This window comes from Falco peregrinus, chromosome 9, assembly GCF_023634155.1.
Source record: "Falco peregrinus isolate bFalPer1 chromosome 9, bFalPer1.pri, whole genome shotgun sequence".
Classification (NCBI taxonomy): Eukaryota; Metazoa; Chordata; class Aves; order Falconiformes; family Falconidae; genus Falco; species Falco peregrinus.
This window is the reverse complement of record NC_073729.1, coordinates 31,803,441-31,820,189: the sequence shown is the minus strand read 5'-3', so window position 1 is coordinate 31,820,189 and position 16,749 is coordinate 31,803,441. Positions and strand designations below refer to the sequence as shown.

General features: G+C 42.1%; 1 protein-coding gene across 2 annotated transcripts in view; it reads right to left on the bottom strand.

Annotated features, from left to right (window-relative positions):
• PREX1 (phosphatidylinositol-3,4,5-trisphosphate dependent Rac exchange factor 1) overlaps positions 1-16,526 on the bottom strand; it is a 165,136-nt gene extending 148,610 nt beyond the window's left edge. For both annotated transcript variants that reach the window (XM_055813561.1, XM_055813562.1), the window contains exon 1: positions 16,115-16,526. In XM_055813561.1, coding sequence (XP_055669536.1) covers positions 16,115-16,279 — 165 coding nt within the window. In that variant the 5' untranslated portion in view covers positions 16,280-16,526. The remainder of the gene's footprint in view (positions 1-16,114) is intronic.
• Positions 16,527-16,749: the final 223 nt, after the last annotated feature.

Sequence of the window (16,749 nt, the reverse complement as noted above, 5' to 3'; positions counted from 1 at the left end):
TATGAGAATATCACTCCACCTCTCCCCAAACCACTCTCCCTCAAAATCTTACTTATTATTTGATCTCTTTTATTCAAAAGGTTCAATAGGATCATGATTTGCAGAGATACGTTATGCCACTGTTTTTATTTTGGTACTGTCATAGTTTGAACAAGGCAGAAGTGGCCTCTGACAGAGTCAGAACTGGTAAAACAAAAAGGGTTTTTATGTGAAAATGAGAAGAATTAGGGATATAGCTTCAAAATTTATGAAAAGGAGGCAGCTGAAGCCTTGTAAGATCATAAGTGTACAGAAAGGTGTAAAACATACCAAAAATAAAGCCTCCTATCCCCAAGGATAGGTTTGTGCAGTGAATTTCAGGATTAAACTACTTCTTTAATTCACTTTCAAACTTTAAGTCTGAACCTTGAAGCTAAAAAATTACAGAGGAAGAAACTTCCTTTCTGTGGCATTTCTGAAATTCTAGCTCCTCAGCAAAAATCAAGAAGTGCAGGGAAGCCACACTGGTGAAAGATTCTATATACTGACTTTTATTGTGAATCTTTTTCCAAATCTCTCCTTGGATTCAGTTTGGCATTAGACAGTTTTAGTTTGCTTGAACAGACTGGTTTTCCCTAATTAACAGAGAGGCAGCACCAGTAGTACGTTCGAGCCACTGACATTTTCACTTCATTTCTTTTATACCCTTTGTGCTCAATGTGTGTTTGACTGTGGAACTCAGGCTTGCTCTTACTGCTTCAGAAAGCACTTCTGCATTTTTTTGAGAAGAGTTAGTTCAGCAGCTAACACACAAGCAGACTGGGCAAATGTGAAACAACTAGATGTCTGAGTGTTTACACTTGCACTTGCTGAGATCCTAGCATAAGCACAACTGTTCAGACAACTGCCACTGAGTAATTCTGAAACATAACATAACATCTTTATTTACATTTTTATTACTCACTGAGAGCAATGGGAAGCTGCTGACTGGCAATTCCTGAAGAGCCAAGACTTACATTCTACACTGTGTGTTTACATAGGACTACAGCAGGAAAACTCTCCTAGCAGAGTCTCTTGCATCCAGCAGAGGTACTCCCAGAAAGGAAAACTGTTAATGCCTCCCCATCCCCATTGATCCTTGGTCTGTGCACAGGGATTGTCAATACTGCTTCTGGTTATGCCTAAAAGTCCCCCTGGACTTGAGCTAAGACCACCAATTCATCACTCTCTAACTGCCAAGGACACGTCAGCTGGTTGCCAGAAGACCAAATTAAAGAATTCAAATTTTTGCACTTTTTCACAAAAAAGATGCATAGCTTGTGTGACATCCTTTGCTCAGTTTTTTCTCCTAAAAGAGGTAAAGAACGAAGACAAGTTACTTAGCTTCAGTTGCTGGCACTGTTAGTTACTTCCCCTACAAGCTCTGGACAAACCATTTTGCCTTTCTGTGGCTCAGTTTCTCCATCTACTAAATACTGGTGTTCTGTTTTGAGAGAATACAGCCAGAAAAGTCCTGCATAAACACAGACTGGTATCTTTACTCTTAATGCACTTCAAAGCAAAATTTTCTTCTTAAGTAAAATAGTCTGAGACTCTTCTTTCCACTGGGTTAAGCTGGTTTTTGATACCAGGCTGCCCCTGCAGCTCACCCAGAACCACATTAAAAAAGAACTGATGTCATGCAGCCTTGCTTCCAAACACACACCACCTGGACATAGCAACTGCTGCCACTGCAATTTAATTCTTGCTTGCCGATTGCAAATTTCAGTTCCTCTGGTTGTGTGCTGTAAAAGTTTTGATTCATACTTTACTTTCCAAATATTGTGGCTTTTCTTGTGCAACTGCTTAAGAAAGATGCATTGGCCTCTACTGTGCAAAAGGGTCTCTTATGACACACAATATATACTGCATACATGGTATAACAAACAAAACCAATCAAGAGACTGGCTGTTCTTTCTATCTTTATTTTCTGTCAAGACAAATATTAAGCTGTTTTTAAATGCGGAAGGAAACAGAGGTCAGAGTGAAATTCCCCAATGTACCCCACTGTTCATGATGTGCATATTCTGTACACAGAAAATGCTGATACTGCAAGGTGACAGCCACCTGCTAGAACAGGCTGAGCTTTCCCAGCTCCTCCTGGCTTCAGCACCCCACAGGATAAGTCCATTGAGATAGCACAACCCTCAAAAGGTGCTCCACCAGGCATAATGCAAAACAGAATATCATCCTAAGTAATCTTTCTTTTTTCCATTTCCTCTGCTACTCAGTGTAACTGCAGTAAACTTCCAGCACCATTCACCAACAAATAAAGCGAAGTTTCATCATCTTGATCTGTTCACTACATCAGAATCAAGATGCAGCTAAGTACCTTAAATATTTAAAGAAAGAGAGGCCTAACAGCTGAAAAAAGGAAAACACGCATTTCCTCAGGGAATGTTTTGCTCACTGAGTAAAGAGTAAGAAAGCTTTGCCCCATTTAGCAAACCTATAAAAACCCAAACCCAACCAAGAATAAAAAGTAATAAAAACTGTGCACAATTTTTAATTTATAAAAACAGGACCTGCCCACAGCTGCTTTTTTCAGAGAACCATCATAGTTGAATTGTGAAAAACTCTGTAATGGTGTAATATGTCTGCAATGACCTCTTCTAATTCCAGAGGTACTGATCTGTCCTTCTTTTTGACTCCTTCCATTCATCTAGAACCAGTACTTTTTCCAACTGCATTTAGTTGAAAAGTCTCAACTATACCTTAAATTTATTTGTCCATTTTGTTTTTAAATGCTTTCTGCTCATGCTCCCTAACATCTAAGTGCAGTTACTCCAGCAACTACTACTACTAAATGCTTAACAGAGAAGGAGAAATGCACAGAAGTGAAAAAAAACATGGGCAGTAAGATTATGAACCTTGAAATCCACTGCAAGGAAAGGCAATGGTGAACCAAGAATGTTGGTGCAATGTGAAGGCCTGAACACAGCAAAATTCTAGAAATTCAGTGGTGGCAAAGCTGGAGGTCTGACTTAGTAAAAAGCCCAGCAAAGCAGATACTACAACAATAAATGCACTGGATTTTGTGTACCCTGTACCATTTAATGACTAAGTTAAAAACTCCAGTAGTACTTTTGTCTTATACAAGTAATCGGTAAATCTTACTTTTCAAGTATACCTACCCAAAAAATCATCTTTGGTCTATATAGGCTGAAAATCATTATTTATTTACAAGTTTTCAGAACACGTTCTCCTCACATGTGAAGAAACACTTGTGCCAATGCAAAGGAGGAGACATATTTGCAACAGGGATAGTTTCACATGTAAAGTTACAGGAGCTAACAAAGGAGCCAAACTCAGAAAAGTATCTTCCCAATATCCACATCTTTTTTTCCTGTTGAGGGATCATGCTTCTGACATCAGAATGCTCATAGCTAGCACACTCCTGCAGCTCCCTTTGGAAATCTTCCCCCACTGTTCTTCCCTTATTCTGTGTCTTGTCAACACCTTCTTCTCACAAACAGCTGCTTCCCATCTGAGCTGATTCCTGAGCATAGTGTCAATAACACAACAGAGACAGAACCACCAGCACCCAGAGGGATATGAGCTAAAAAATTATATGCAAATGTCCAGCAATTATCATTTGAAGCCTTTGATTTTTCCACAATAAAAAGGGAAGTAAATAAAACACAAATGAGCAAGAGTCACCTCATGTGAAGGACCAAAGTGCTTTCAGTCTACGATATCTCAGCTCACAACTGTTAGTAATGACACTCAGAATTAGGTAATTAACAGCCGGTTCCTTTTCACACTGTCCTAAAGTAGTCCCACCCATTCAAACTGTATTTCCTTTCTGTCTCCTCCTCCACAGATCAAGAAAATAGAAGACCTCAAGTAATAACAAAATTCTATGGAAGGCTGACAAAACAGATTTCCAACACTTCTAATTCCTCAGAAATAAACCCATTCAGACCAGCCACCAAGACAGAAAAGTTAGCACTGGGTCTCGGTCTCAACTCTGCCGTGGGCATCACTGTTCAACCAAAGTCCTATTTCAGCAAGATATTCCACAACCTGGGGTGGGACCTCAGGCTATGCCTACACTAGTAAGCTAACAGTGCCAGGACATGGGCCTGAGCCTTGCAATTCTGTTAGAAAACCTTTAGAATATTTCCTAGCATCCTTTGGCCCGGGTCTAGCATTCTCCTAAACAATTCTCAGACACAGTGCCAGAGTTAGGATGGGCCAAGGATCATTCCCAATAGGCAGTCTGAATGCAGCCATCCTACTTTGAGACTTGGAGAATTCAGTGGTACAAGACAAGACCAGACCAGATCATGCCAGTTGGCCTCAGGGCCAGAGAATAAAGCCTGGCACTGTTTTGTTTATTACATTTGTAGCCTAAGTCACTTGCTCAACAGTACAACCCATTAACCACTGATCAGACCTAACAAGACAGATAAACTTTCACCTCCATGCCTTCTCCTCTGTGACATACATATTAAATAGCACACAGCCTATTCATATACACCTATATTAGGCTTGTCCATTGTTCCCACAACAACCTGGATTCTGTTTAAGAATCGGGTTTCAGGGTCCAAAACATTTTACCAGGTCAAAAGTTTTACAACCTTCTGTTATTGCCCCTTCAAACAAAATAAAAGGGGCTTCTTTAGCCACCTAGTGATGAGGTTAACAGCAAAGGGCTCCCTGTGAGGTGATGAATTCAAAGCAGTTGTCAGATTAGACAGAAAGTCCCCTGGGACCAGAGACTTCACTGTGTAGCTAAAACCCACCCACCTATCTGAGATAAGAACGCACTAAAATGCAAGTTCTTATCAGGAGTCTCTCCCCAAAGCAGGGCCCTCCACCAGTGACACACAACACTTTGAGTATCAGGGAACTCCTCTCTATTGTCGGCTTCCTCAGGCACCAAAATAATCCCTGAATGAGACCTTTTATGTTTTCCCCTCTTTCCTGACATGGATCCCTCATCTATCCTATGGAGGGTTGTTCAAAGTTACTCAAACCACACTAGGATGCCAAAAGCATAAGCAGGCAAAACCTTCAAGACAAAGTGTTATCACTGAAGTGATATACTGTAGGTAAGAAAAATGTGTAGATGGTGTGGATGACATTGCTAGGCTTTTTAAAATCTAAGCCCATTTCATCATGTGCAAAGGTAGCTAACATCTGACAGCCATCCAGTAAAATGAGTCTCACAGGTTCAAAGCTGTTTCTTAATAAATTGCTCAGTGACAACCTCAGCAGTCCAGGTCACCAGTTGCAAAGGATTGGGTTAGCCTCTCTCTTTAAAAGTGGTCTGCTCAGGGAAGGGGTGAGTAGCATGACCTTTCAGTGATCAATATTTGCTCATTCTGACACATTAGAGCAAGACACATTAGCAGAAAGGACATGGGTTTGGTATCACTGGTAGTGACACTGGTTCACAAACGTGCAATCACATCAAGCTTCACACCCAAAACACACAGCCAAGCAGTTCCTAAATATATGCTTGAAGGAGCCCTGAAAATTTTGGCCCTAACGCTTAGACAGTGGCAACTAAACAACTAACAAATCCACAGGGAATATGTAATCAGCACTCTGCATGTTAGACTGTTTGCCTTTTCTTGGTTTGTTTGGGTTTTGTTGTTTTAGGGTTTGTGTTGTGGTTTGATTTTGGTTTGGGTTTTTTTTTTTTGGGGGGGGGGGGTAGGTTGTTTGTGGGGTTTTGTTTTTGTTTTTTGATTTGTGTGGCGTTTTGGTTGGTTGGGTTTTCTTACACTGAAAGCATATTACTGGGCCAACTACATGATGACTAGTCCACAAAGATTTTTAATGACTAGAAGGCAGTGCTTATTAAAAAAAAAAAAAGAAAGTGCCCTCATTTTACATAGGCTAAGTGGTTTGGGAACCAAAAATTAACCTGTTGGCACAAGAACTGACCACAAGCAAAACCAGAAGTACAAAATGAAAGTCAAGTTGAGAATGGTCACAAGATTTACTCCATGAGTCATGAGACATCAGATAAGTTGCAGCAAAGTATTATTTGTGTGGATGATATGCTTCCATAAAAATAATTATAGCAATAGCAACAGCTGTGAGATCAACCCAATATCATTACATAAACATAAATATTCCTTTAACTCAAGTCCACAGTCCCATCATCTCAGTAACCACCCTAATCAAGGTGTAGAAATCTACTGCCCTCTCTGCAACTCCAAGATATATGACATAAAATTGCAGCTCTTTCCAGAACTGTAGGAAGTCACATTGCCAGCCAGTTTGTGACAAGTTCTTGTGCTAACAGCACAGAGTGAAAAAGCAGGTGAGCTTTCATACATAAGCATCATGATGCCCAAAACGGTCAATACCTGTCTTTCTGTCACTAGGTTCCAAGGGGCCTATCAGAGCTGCCATTCAGCTTTGAGCAATCAGTATCTCATGGCTTGACATATGGCTATCAGCTGTGTAAGCAATGAGTTATTCTTCTAAGGAGGAGGGCTCATTAGGAAGAGCGAAGGAACTGTTTTCTCGCCACCAAGCTGTTTTCTCTTACTCTGGTCTGGAGATCTGCAGTTCAAAGGGAGCCAAGACCTCTTCAGATGAGTGGCTTCTACAGAAGGGTGATGGAAAGTGTATATGCAAGAGTCGGGCATTTTAATTCAAATAACCACCCTGACATTCTCTCCCAGTACAGATCTACTGCAGTTCTGAATGTCTGCTACAGCTTGATTCGATCGTATGTGCAGAAGGCAGCATTAAAGCTTTATTCAGGCTTGGCCAGGTAATCAAGCAGGAATCTTCATCTGCAGTAATACTGAAATCCAAGACTTCGCTCAGGTCTTAGGCATGCTGTTGGTGCAATCCCCAGTCCAAGCCTCAGTTTATGATCCAGCAGGGCATAGTAAAAGGTAGCATTCAGTCTCTTTGTGAGAGATGGCTTTGCATGAATTGCATTGCTCCATAATGAAGTCTCTGTGGTGGACTGAGAAACTACAATACTGCATATTTCAATTCTTTTTCTTGACTCTAGTTGTTAAAGGCTGAGAATGCTGCAGTCATTCCCACTGCTGAATCTGAACTCTTCAAAACAGATAAGAAACATAGTAAGATAGCAATGCTTCCAGTCTGTCCTTCAAAGAGACAGGACTGGTTGCTTCACCACAAGTTTAAAACACAACACAAAATATTGAGACAGAAACAAAAGGGCAAAGGGGGCCAGGAGAGGAGTGGACTGAAGCCAGTCTAACAGAGGAGGAAATGCCAGCCACCCTATGCTCCAAGTCCAGCCCTACTTTTTACATCCTTAATTCAAACAGCCTTCATGCACTCTGAAACACCATCACCTTTGATTGCACTAATCAAGGGATCATCTGTCAATTCAGAGCACTTAATGGAAATACTGCCATGTAAATATGGATTACTTATACCACCACAATATGAAGACAATGGTAATAAACAGCAGCATTAGTGAACTACACATGCTTTCCCATCATCTAAAGTACAAAACAAAAGGGTCTGGCTGAAAGACCACTGCAAAGAAACTTTGGTGTGTAGTCAGGGAAACCAGTAGATGCAACCATTCAGAACAATTTCAAAGATTTGATCCACAAAACAGATTTCTGCAATCATGGCAATTGCTATTTACAAATGGAAAGGAAAAAAAAAACTTTCACAAACCAGATGAGTCCACAGAATACATCTTTATTTCAAGAGTATCTTGAAAAAGAAAATTTGTAAGTCTTTGCCCCAAGAAAGCCTGGTCCAACAAGATCTGAGAGGTCAAATAAGGTTTCCGCAAAGCTTCATCATTAAATCCCCATTTTGTGCAAGAGAACTGATGGTAGTCTTTGCAGATAATGAAGGCCTAGGGGATAAGCAGATATATGTGGGTCAGCAGTACTCTCTCTGGTGGTGATCACTATAGACTGCCATTGCACAGCGATTTCAAACATCAAAGTCAAAAACACACATTACCATTTACATCCTAAAACATACAACCGTGCAAGGCCTTTACCAAGAAAACACCCATTGCAGGCTGTGAATCCCTTTGAGGCTGGAAACGAAGACAACAGAAAAGGAATTCTACACCTGGAAAGGAGTGAAATTCACACATAATCCCTTACATTTTCTTGCAAGTGCCTGAAGGAAACAATAGGCTGGCAACAGAAATAAGTCATTTCTCAAATGCTTCATCTGTCACAGACTCATCTGGATGGCTGCAGGCAGACACTGCACTTGAGAGATCCTACCTTTTTCAAGCCCCACATGCTTTCAGAGTGGGTACCTCTGGGACTGCCAGGATTTGAACATAGGAAAGCTGGCTTAAAAACACCACTCTCCTCCCCTTAAGGAGGGTTCAGTGTTGCTTTTCCAGGCTACATCTCAGAAGTCTAATATTTAGACTGCTCCCATAAATCCTCTGTGTAGACACCTAGTCACGGTCACTGGTATGAGCAACAAGTTGTCCTCAAATACATGTACAAACTCAGATAAACCTTTCTTAAGGCTCCTGTGCTAGATAATGCTCCTGTATAATGTACAAAAACATGAAAAAATCCGTTCCCTCACTCAGTACTGCTAAAGCCTTGGGAGTGTCTTGTGCTGCTTTTTAGGCACTAGAGTTCAAGAAACATATAGATTAGAGAATCCAGATAACACAGGAATTATCAGAGCTAAAATTAAATCATTTTGGGGAAAAATTTAAATAATTTGACAATTTAGTCTAAAATAATTTGTGAAAACATCCATGAGATACTTGAAGGACTGATGCAAAGAGAAAGAAATCACCTTTGCACTCATCGAAAAAAAAAAAGATTAGACATTACATCAGGTATCAGGAAGACATTTCTAATAATAAGGACATCTGAACACCAGAATAAACCATCAGAAACAGCCCTCCTTTCAGATCCAAACATGATGGGATAGTTTGTCAAGATCATCTCCAACACTAACGATATAATGTAAAACTGTAGAACCGTAATTCCCATGCCTGCAAAGCAGTACTCCTGCCAATGGCACAAACACTGTGTGACCTGCGAAGTAGAAAATTAGCAAAGTTTTCACACTTTTTTCCTCCTATATTTAGGAACAAACACGCTCCCATAATGGATATCAGTCTGCTTCCTACAGAAATCAGCCAAAAATTTTGTCAAATCAAACATGCATTCAGCTACATGTGCAGCAACTCACTCAATTTCTGCTGCGATGCTTGTTTCACTTTTTGATCCACGTGCCCTTTCCTACCAACGCCTAGGGTCTCTGTCCCTCCTTTACACTCACTCAGCTCCCAGACGGCTACAGCAAGTGAGTTTCAAGGTAGAGGCACCAGTGCAGTGCTGAGAAAGCACAGGGCAGCCACCCTCCCCCTGCTCTCCCCCCCAAGGGATCATGACACATGTTCAGACAACAACTGGCACCCCTGAAGCGAGAGGGAGGGACAAATGGCAAAAGTGCTGATTGATGGTACCACTGCAATTCAAAGGAGGAAGAGATGCAGAGCCAGAGTCAGGTCAAACACCTCATTCTAAGAATGTAGTAAGACCAAAGTAGATCTGAGATAAAGCATAGCAAGGGTCAGATGCACACCAAGCTGGAACGAGCTAAGTGAAGCAAAGAGAAAGGAGTTTTAGTTCTCACCTGTGCGACAGTAAACTGGTGAAACTACATAGGGGATTTATTGATATTTTCTCATTGTGGAGATTCCATGTGAGTGCAACAAGAACTGAAAAGCTTTGTTCATATGAAAAGTCTGCTGTACTCCTATACATCTTTGATTTGTAAAGCCTCGCTACAAAGGGCATGTGCTGGTCACACAATCTTCCAAGTGAAAATTAAGCTCAGACATGCATCTCAGAGCAGAACAACCTGGGAATTCTGTGTCCTCCATCCTTGCTCTTGCACCTATGGATCATAAACTAGCCTCCACAGACCACAGGCTCAGATAAATAAATATTTTCAGAGCTTTCTCTTTGCTTTTCTGTTTTTCACTGCTGCTTCACTTTCTACATCCAGACTGCTTCATGTTTTCTCTTTGTATCCAGAGCAAAAGAACCTTCTAATTTGTTTATATTTCAGCCTATAGCAGCTAATTTTGCACTACACTTAGCCTGAATAGAAAACTCTACTTGCAGAATTGCCAACCCCAAACATTCAAGTCATAACACAAGCCCCTAAACACTTAAGAGCATTTATGTTTTGCTAATGTTATAACTTCAAACTTTGCTTTACAACCAGAAGGGCTACAAACATGCCATTGAAAATGAAAGCAGCAATCTTCCTTAATTTACATATGTCAGGAACCAGGCTTTTAAGAAAAATGCCCCATGTTAAGACTCAACAGTAGAAAATTTGATCATTCACAGTCATAACTGGCTACTGGTGACTGCACATAACCAACTGACCCAAAACAACAGAACAGCAAAGCTAATTTAGACCACTTCTAACCAAATTACCTCTTCCATCTCCTTCCTCTCCCCAATTGCTCTTTTAGCTGTCTCACAATAAAAGAGCAAGAGCAACATTACCCAAACCATATGGCTCGCCTTCCAGAATCAAGAGTTTATCTGCATCTACTGAAGGTGAAACAGGCGGAGGACAGTGCAGGACAGGAAACCACACCTCACAGCTGAGACAAATGGTCTGTTTGCTACTCTGCTACTCTATCTGAGCACCAGAGCCCTAATCCTGGATGCAAACAAGATTGTGAAATATGAAAAAAAAAAAAAAGAAAAAAAAAGCCTGTGATGTTTATCATATTTCAAGATGGGTGGAGTGCAAAATCCAGAGACACTAGAGCAATTACAGCTACAAAGCAAGCAAGAAAAGGGAGCATAACATAAATATTTTGAGTCTGCAGGATGTGGGTTAATTTATCTGATGGCACGCATGTCCTAATGTAACATATTTATACAATTGATAAGATGGAAAAAGACTTCCAGTCTTCATATAAAAATAAAGGATGGCATAATATTAAAACCTAAAAATAGTCCTGGTATCAACATGATACCTGTCTGATAAGGACAGTTAAACTTTCATACAGTTTCATGCCTGCACAGAACACACAGCAATTGCTCAAGCTAGAAGTACGTCCTGTCATTCTGACGTTACAGTTTACAAGTTGGTGGTTTGTCTTTTGAAAGATGAAAGAGCCATATTTATATACAATGTGGAGAATAATTTGGCTTTATATACTTGTAATTACTGAAGTTGTGGGAGCTTCACGTGCAGGTCAGAGCCAAGTGTTCAGTGAAATTAAAGACAGCAAAAAAAAAAAAAAAGAAAAGAAAGTGCATACAAGAAAATACCTACCTTTGCAATCTGGTGTATTAGATAACTACTGTTACTGCACTTTCACATGTAATTCATATGATTATATGTACAAACTGGTTAACCAGACTTTTAAATACTGACATCTAACTGTTGTGTACCCACTATTCAATCTATTCTTGGAATGATGGTCAGTGAGTATGTCTGAAATTACTCAGGATTCCTGTGCCTCCTTACTTGAAAGCTGGTCTTTAATTTGACCAGGATTCTGTGGAATGACCATGCAGCATTCAGACAAACCACAACCTTTCTCTTCTCAGTGAATTATCTGTGACTTTTCCATACAGACTGACAACACAGGCAAGAACAGATACCTAGAGAATGGGTAAGCTTAAGGGCTGCAACGCTCAGACACCGCACCTCAGTACCGAAAGACTCTGCTGTCAGCCAGATATTCATGTGCAAGACTGCATGCCACCAGACAAATGCTTTGACATTTACCCAACCGGTCACTCAAATTATCACCTGGTTTAATTTTGTCACACTAACAAGAAATATTTACAAGAACACATACAAAATGTAAACATTTCTGCATACGTTGCAGAGAGCTAAGACAGGCCAAAGGGAGGCAAAGGATTAATTGAATCTTAAAGTCTGGAGACTGAAAATCCTTATGGTTTATGATCTCACCAAGACTTACAACAGAATTATCTGCCTTTATCTCTTTGAAGTTTATCTTACTACATCAGTAACTTTTAGTAAAGTTCATTAGCTTCTGACAATTTTCCACTATGCTTATTTGATCACTAGTTCTTTAATGATGCTGGCAGCAGTACTTTTTCATCCATTCCCTGTAGTTCTCCATGCTGTTTAAAAGGTTCGGCTGTGTAATGAGCCTTTACGTGGGGAGCTGGACTAGATGATCTCCAGAGGTCCCTTTCAACCCCAACGATTCTGTGATTAGTAAAGTTAACTGCAGTATTATCTATTAATATTCCTGATTTACACAGCATTTCTTCAAGGAGGATTCTGTATTTTGCAACATCATACCTGCCTAACAAAATGGCAGATAAGAAGAACACAATATAGCATGTGCATATTCATAATTAAATCAGTAACTTCAGATCATCAGCTACGAGCTGGCAGAAGTGTTTGCCCCCTCCCAGCATGGTAGCTCCTCATTTTGATGCTTAATCTAGGAAAAGCAAGACTATCAAAATCATGATATATCTGTATTATATTACCATTTAATATAAAATCCAGACTCTGTTTAAAAAAATAGCTATATGCCTTGGAATTGATCATCTCACCTAGTGATATCTGGAACAGACCACAGAGAAAACCTACTGGGTTTCATTCTCTCCACAGTTCTGATACATAATACTGTAACGTGACCTATCAGCAAGAGTACCAGAAACTAAACACAAGCAAAACTGACTAGGAACACCTTCTTTTGTCCAAAATCCAATGGAATAAAAATGTTACAAACAACATATGCAGTGAAAAATTAACTCTACATATTAAACCTAACAGACTGAATAGCCTGATTTAGCTGTAGTGGCATAGGACATCTAAGTTAAATTTGCAGCTATTACTCCATTTGTCAGAGTTACTTGAGGTATGAAATATAACAGATTCTAGAGACTAAATTTTATTTAAGTAGGTAAACATCTGGAGCATTTTCATTAAATGAGTACAAAACTCACAGCAAAATCTTCTTCATGGTGACTAACACAGTTTTTATTGTGAGAAAAGAGAACTCCATGTTCTCTGACTTTAATGATACCCACTTTATTAATCTATATTTATAGTGAACCTACTTTCCCTGCAACTTAGCGGGAAAAGGTTTCTAAACATACAAAAAGAAAAAGGAAACCCTTCCTTCAACATGATTACATATTAGTCTAAAAAGGACCAAAATACTCTCAATAAATCCAAGTTACTTTGATTTATTTGCAAATCCATAGTATTAAATACTTAGGAGATTCTTTTACATTACCAGGAAACACAGGAAGCTGCTGCTAGCAAGCAACCTCAGTGCTGTGAATAAACCCATAGAATTTAGTTATTTGCTTTTTAAAACATTGTTTATTGAGAATACTTAATGGAGACTAGGGCTTCAATAGCAAATATTTAACAAAGAGCACAAATTCCCTCACCTAACCTTTTTCTAATGCACAACTGTCCCATTCTACTCAGGGAAAACTCTTTCTGATGACAGAAAGATATGAGATTTAGCCTTCCTTTATTTATCAAAGCTATTAAAGTTTCTTAAGCAACAGAACCTGTACCCCACATATCTCTCATCTTAAGTTTGACAGGAACAAATTTCCATAAGGTCTGGGAACTGCAGCTGTCCTCCTCAGAGGAACTGCAGTCTTTTCTCCACTACAGCCAAAATTGCTTCTGCAACATATGGAAGTATAATCAATTTCAGTACAATTCACACTATAAAAAAAAAAACAAACACTAACAACCTAACATCACCCAACCACATTTGAATGTTAACTAGATGCTTTACCTCAGAAAACATAATAGGTTACATTTATTTTGCACTGGGTAGGTGCTACTCACAGAGAACATGAGATGGTAAGAAAGAGACCCCTGAGGCAAGAGCAGCAGTTCCTACGCAGTAATGCCAGGGCACTCAGAAAAACAAACTAATGCAAGTAAAGTGGACTTTATTTGTGAAGCCCAAGTAGATCTGAGAATACAGGGTCCCAGTGGTACAACAGCACTTCTATTAGTGTCATAAGGCAAAACTGGTGCCTTATAACTGCCTGTATTCCAGCGCCTATATAAATGATATTATCCTTGTGTGTCACGTCAGCTGTCCAGTGTGGTAGGCAGGGCAGAATTCCTTCCTTTGTAATATCTTGCTGGAAGGTATTAAGTTATGGCCATCCACCCAATTTATGCAGAAAATAGTTCTCACTCCAAATTTTAAAAATTTCATCCTGGTAGTGCTTTTTACCCTCGCATACTGCAGTAGATCCTCATTCTTCTTTCCTCGGTGCTAACACTGTTCAGCTACCTGAATGCAGTTGTAGAGCAATTCAGCTCATAAGAACTAGGGTCAATGACTGAAGTAAACTGTCATTATTTAGGACAGCACACAAACATTTGACACATGCTTAAAGTTAAGCCTGTGTGTGAATGCTGTTCTAAACCAAGGCCTAGAGATAAGAAAGATCCTATCCCTCAGTGCTTTATTCAAACATAATTACCAAAACACAAATTCCATAGGAGGGGTGAAGCTGCACTATCAGAATCAACCCCCCCAAGATACTACTACAGCCAATCTACACCTAGTAGACAATAACAAGCGACTGTGAAGGGCTCTAACTACAGTGCCATCCCGACACCACAGCCAAGCTAGTATCTTCTGCCATTACCAAAGGCATAATCCTCACTACTGCTCTGATTAAAACTACCATGTTAACGAATATAACGAATATAAAGCCTTATTTTGAAAATTCCATTAGTTAATACTGTGAATGCATTTAACTACAAGAACATAAGCTAAAAATATATGCAGCCTGAATCTGCATTCCAGCCTGTAGCTGACAAAATCTCAAGTTCAGTACTTAGGACAGAGGAGCTTTCTGAGTGTTTTTTTGTTTTGTTTTGTCTGTAGGGTGGGGCAGTTCTGCAACTTGCAGCTTTTTTAAGATCTCCTCACAGGGAGACAGAATCCCAGTTCTAAAAGAAGCTAACTGGCACGTCAGTTGGAAGCCTTCTGAAATTAAAGACTCTGAGTTCAACTGTTCGAGAAAGAAAAGGATTTAAGTAGAGCCTTGTCCATCAAGCAACCACATCCTTTTCATTTATCTTTTATGCTAGACAGTTTGCCACTTGGGTGAATCTGAAAAACACCAAAGACAAACTGATTTTAAAAAACAAACAAACAAAAACCTTGCCAGAAAGACAGGTCAAAAAGGGTCCAGGGTCTAAATCCATTTAGATGAAATCAGGGGTTAGTACTTATCTAGCAAAACACCATAAAGAATTTCTGCCCTGTCCAACCTTTTAGAAATCTCTGCAGAGACTTCCCTTGCTTTGATTCTTGATCTGTGTGATCAAATAGTTTCTTCTTCTTCTTTTTTTATGGCATATCTGTTATCTAGTAACTTTTACTGCAGGCTCTTCTAGTTATTTGCAGGAGTGTGGTGGTATGCTGATGAATTCCACATCTAGAGCCTACATAAGAAAAAGGAAATACCCAGATGGAATTTTACTTCTGAACTAGTCCGTGGATAATTTCAGAGGCGGGTATAATTGTCTCCACATGCACAGACACTCCCGGCCCAATCACATATTTATGTTTATCATTAAAGCAATATATATTTAATACTTATTTATAAAATAACAAGCAATAAGGGTTTGAGCTTCCAAGTGGGCATACCAGCAACTTCGAAACAACAACAAAAGGGATGAGGCATCCTGAGAAGCGATTCGGTCCTGGATCTGTCCCTGCCACCCCCCAGCGAGGCAGAGGCACCAGCGGTCCCCGCGGCCCAGGCGCCGCCGGGATGCTGCCCGGCCCGGCGCTCCAGCGCTCCGGCGGCAGGCAGGGCTTTCCCTCACCGGAGGGGGACGACGCGGTTGTCGGCGGTCCCGCTCTGCTCGCGGCGGCCCCTCGCACATCACCCCCCGCTCAGCCTCTCGAGCAGAAGAAACTCCCCCTCGGTGGAGCGGGCCTGGCTCCCGGCACTTCCCACAAGTTGTGCCAAGCGCTGCCGCGCCGCCGGGACGCGCTTGCAGCCCCCGGCCCGCCCGGGGAGGAGCCGCTCCACTCCGCACCGGGCCGCCCGCCCAGCCCCCCCGGTGCCCTGAGGGGGCTTCCCCGCCCGCGCCCCGCGGCGCTGCTCACCGACTGCAGGAAGTGGAGGGTCCCCACGTAGTCCCGCTCGGTGCTGAGGATCTCGTTGAGGACGCAGAGGCGGAGGCGCAGCTGGCGGTCGGTGTCCTTGGGGCAGCCGGCGGGCTCGGCGGCGCTGGGGGCGCCGGGTGGCGGCGGCGGCGGCGGCGCCTCCATAGTGGCGGCCGCGGGGCGAGGCGTTCCGCTTCCCCGCCGATCTCTTCGGCCGCCTCAGGAGCCCCCCATGGCCGCGCGGTGCCCGGCGCGGCTGGGCAACGGCACCCCCTGCCGCCCCCTCGGCCCTGCCTCGCTCGCGAGTGGAGGCGCTACAGGGGCCGCTCTCCGAGGGGAGCCCGGCTGCGGGACATGCCGGAGTAGCGGCGAGCGCTCGGCGGCGAGGCGGCGTTGAATGAAGAGGGAAGGGAAGCCCCAGCGGCGGGGAGGGGGGGGAGCGAGAGGCGGGGGGGGGAGCGAGAGGCGGGCGGGGAGGGCGGGGCGGGGAGGGCGAAGCGGCGGAGCCCGGCCCCTGGGGGCCTGGCCGGGCCAGCGGCGGGCAGCGGCCTGGCAGGGCGGGAGCGCGGCCTCAGCCCCCCCGCGCCTGCACACCTACGCAGGCCCCCGCACACCCGCATCTCCTCACCCCACGC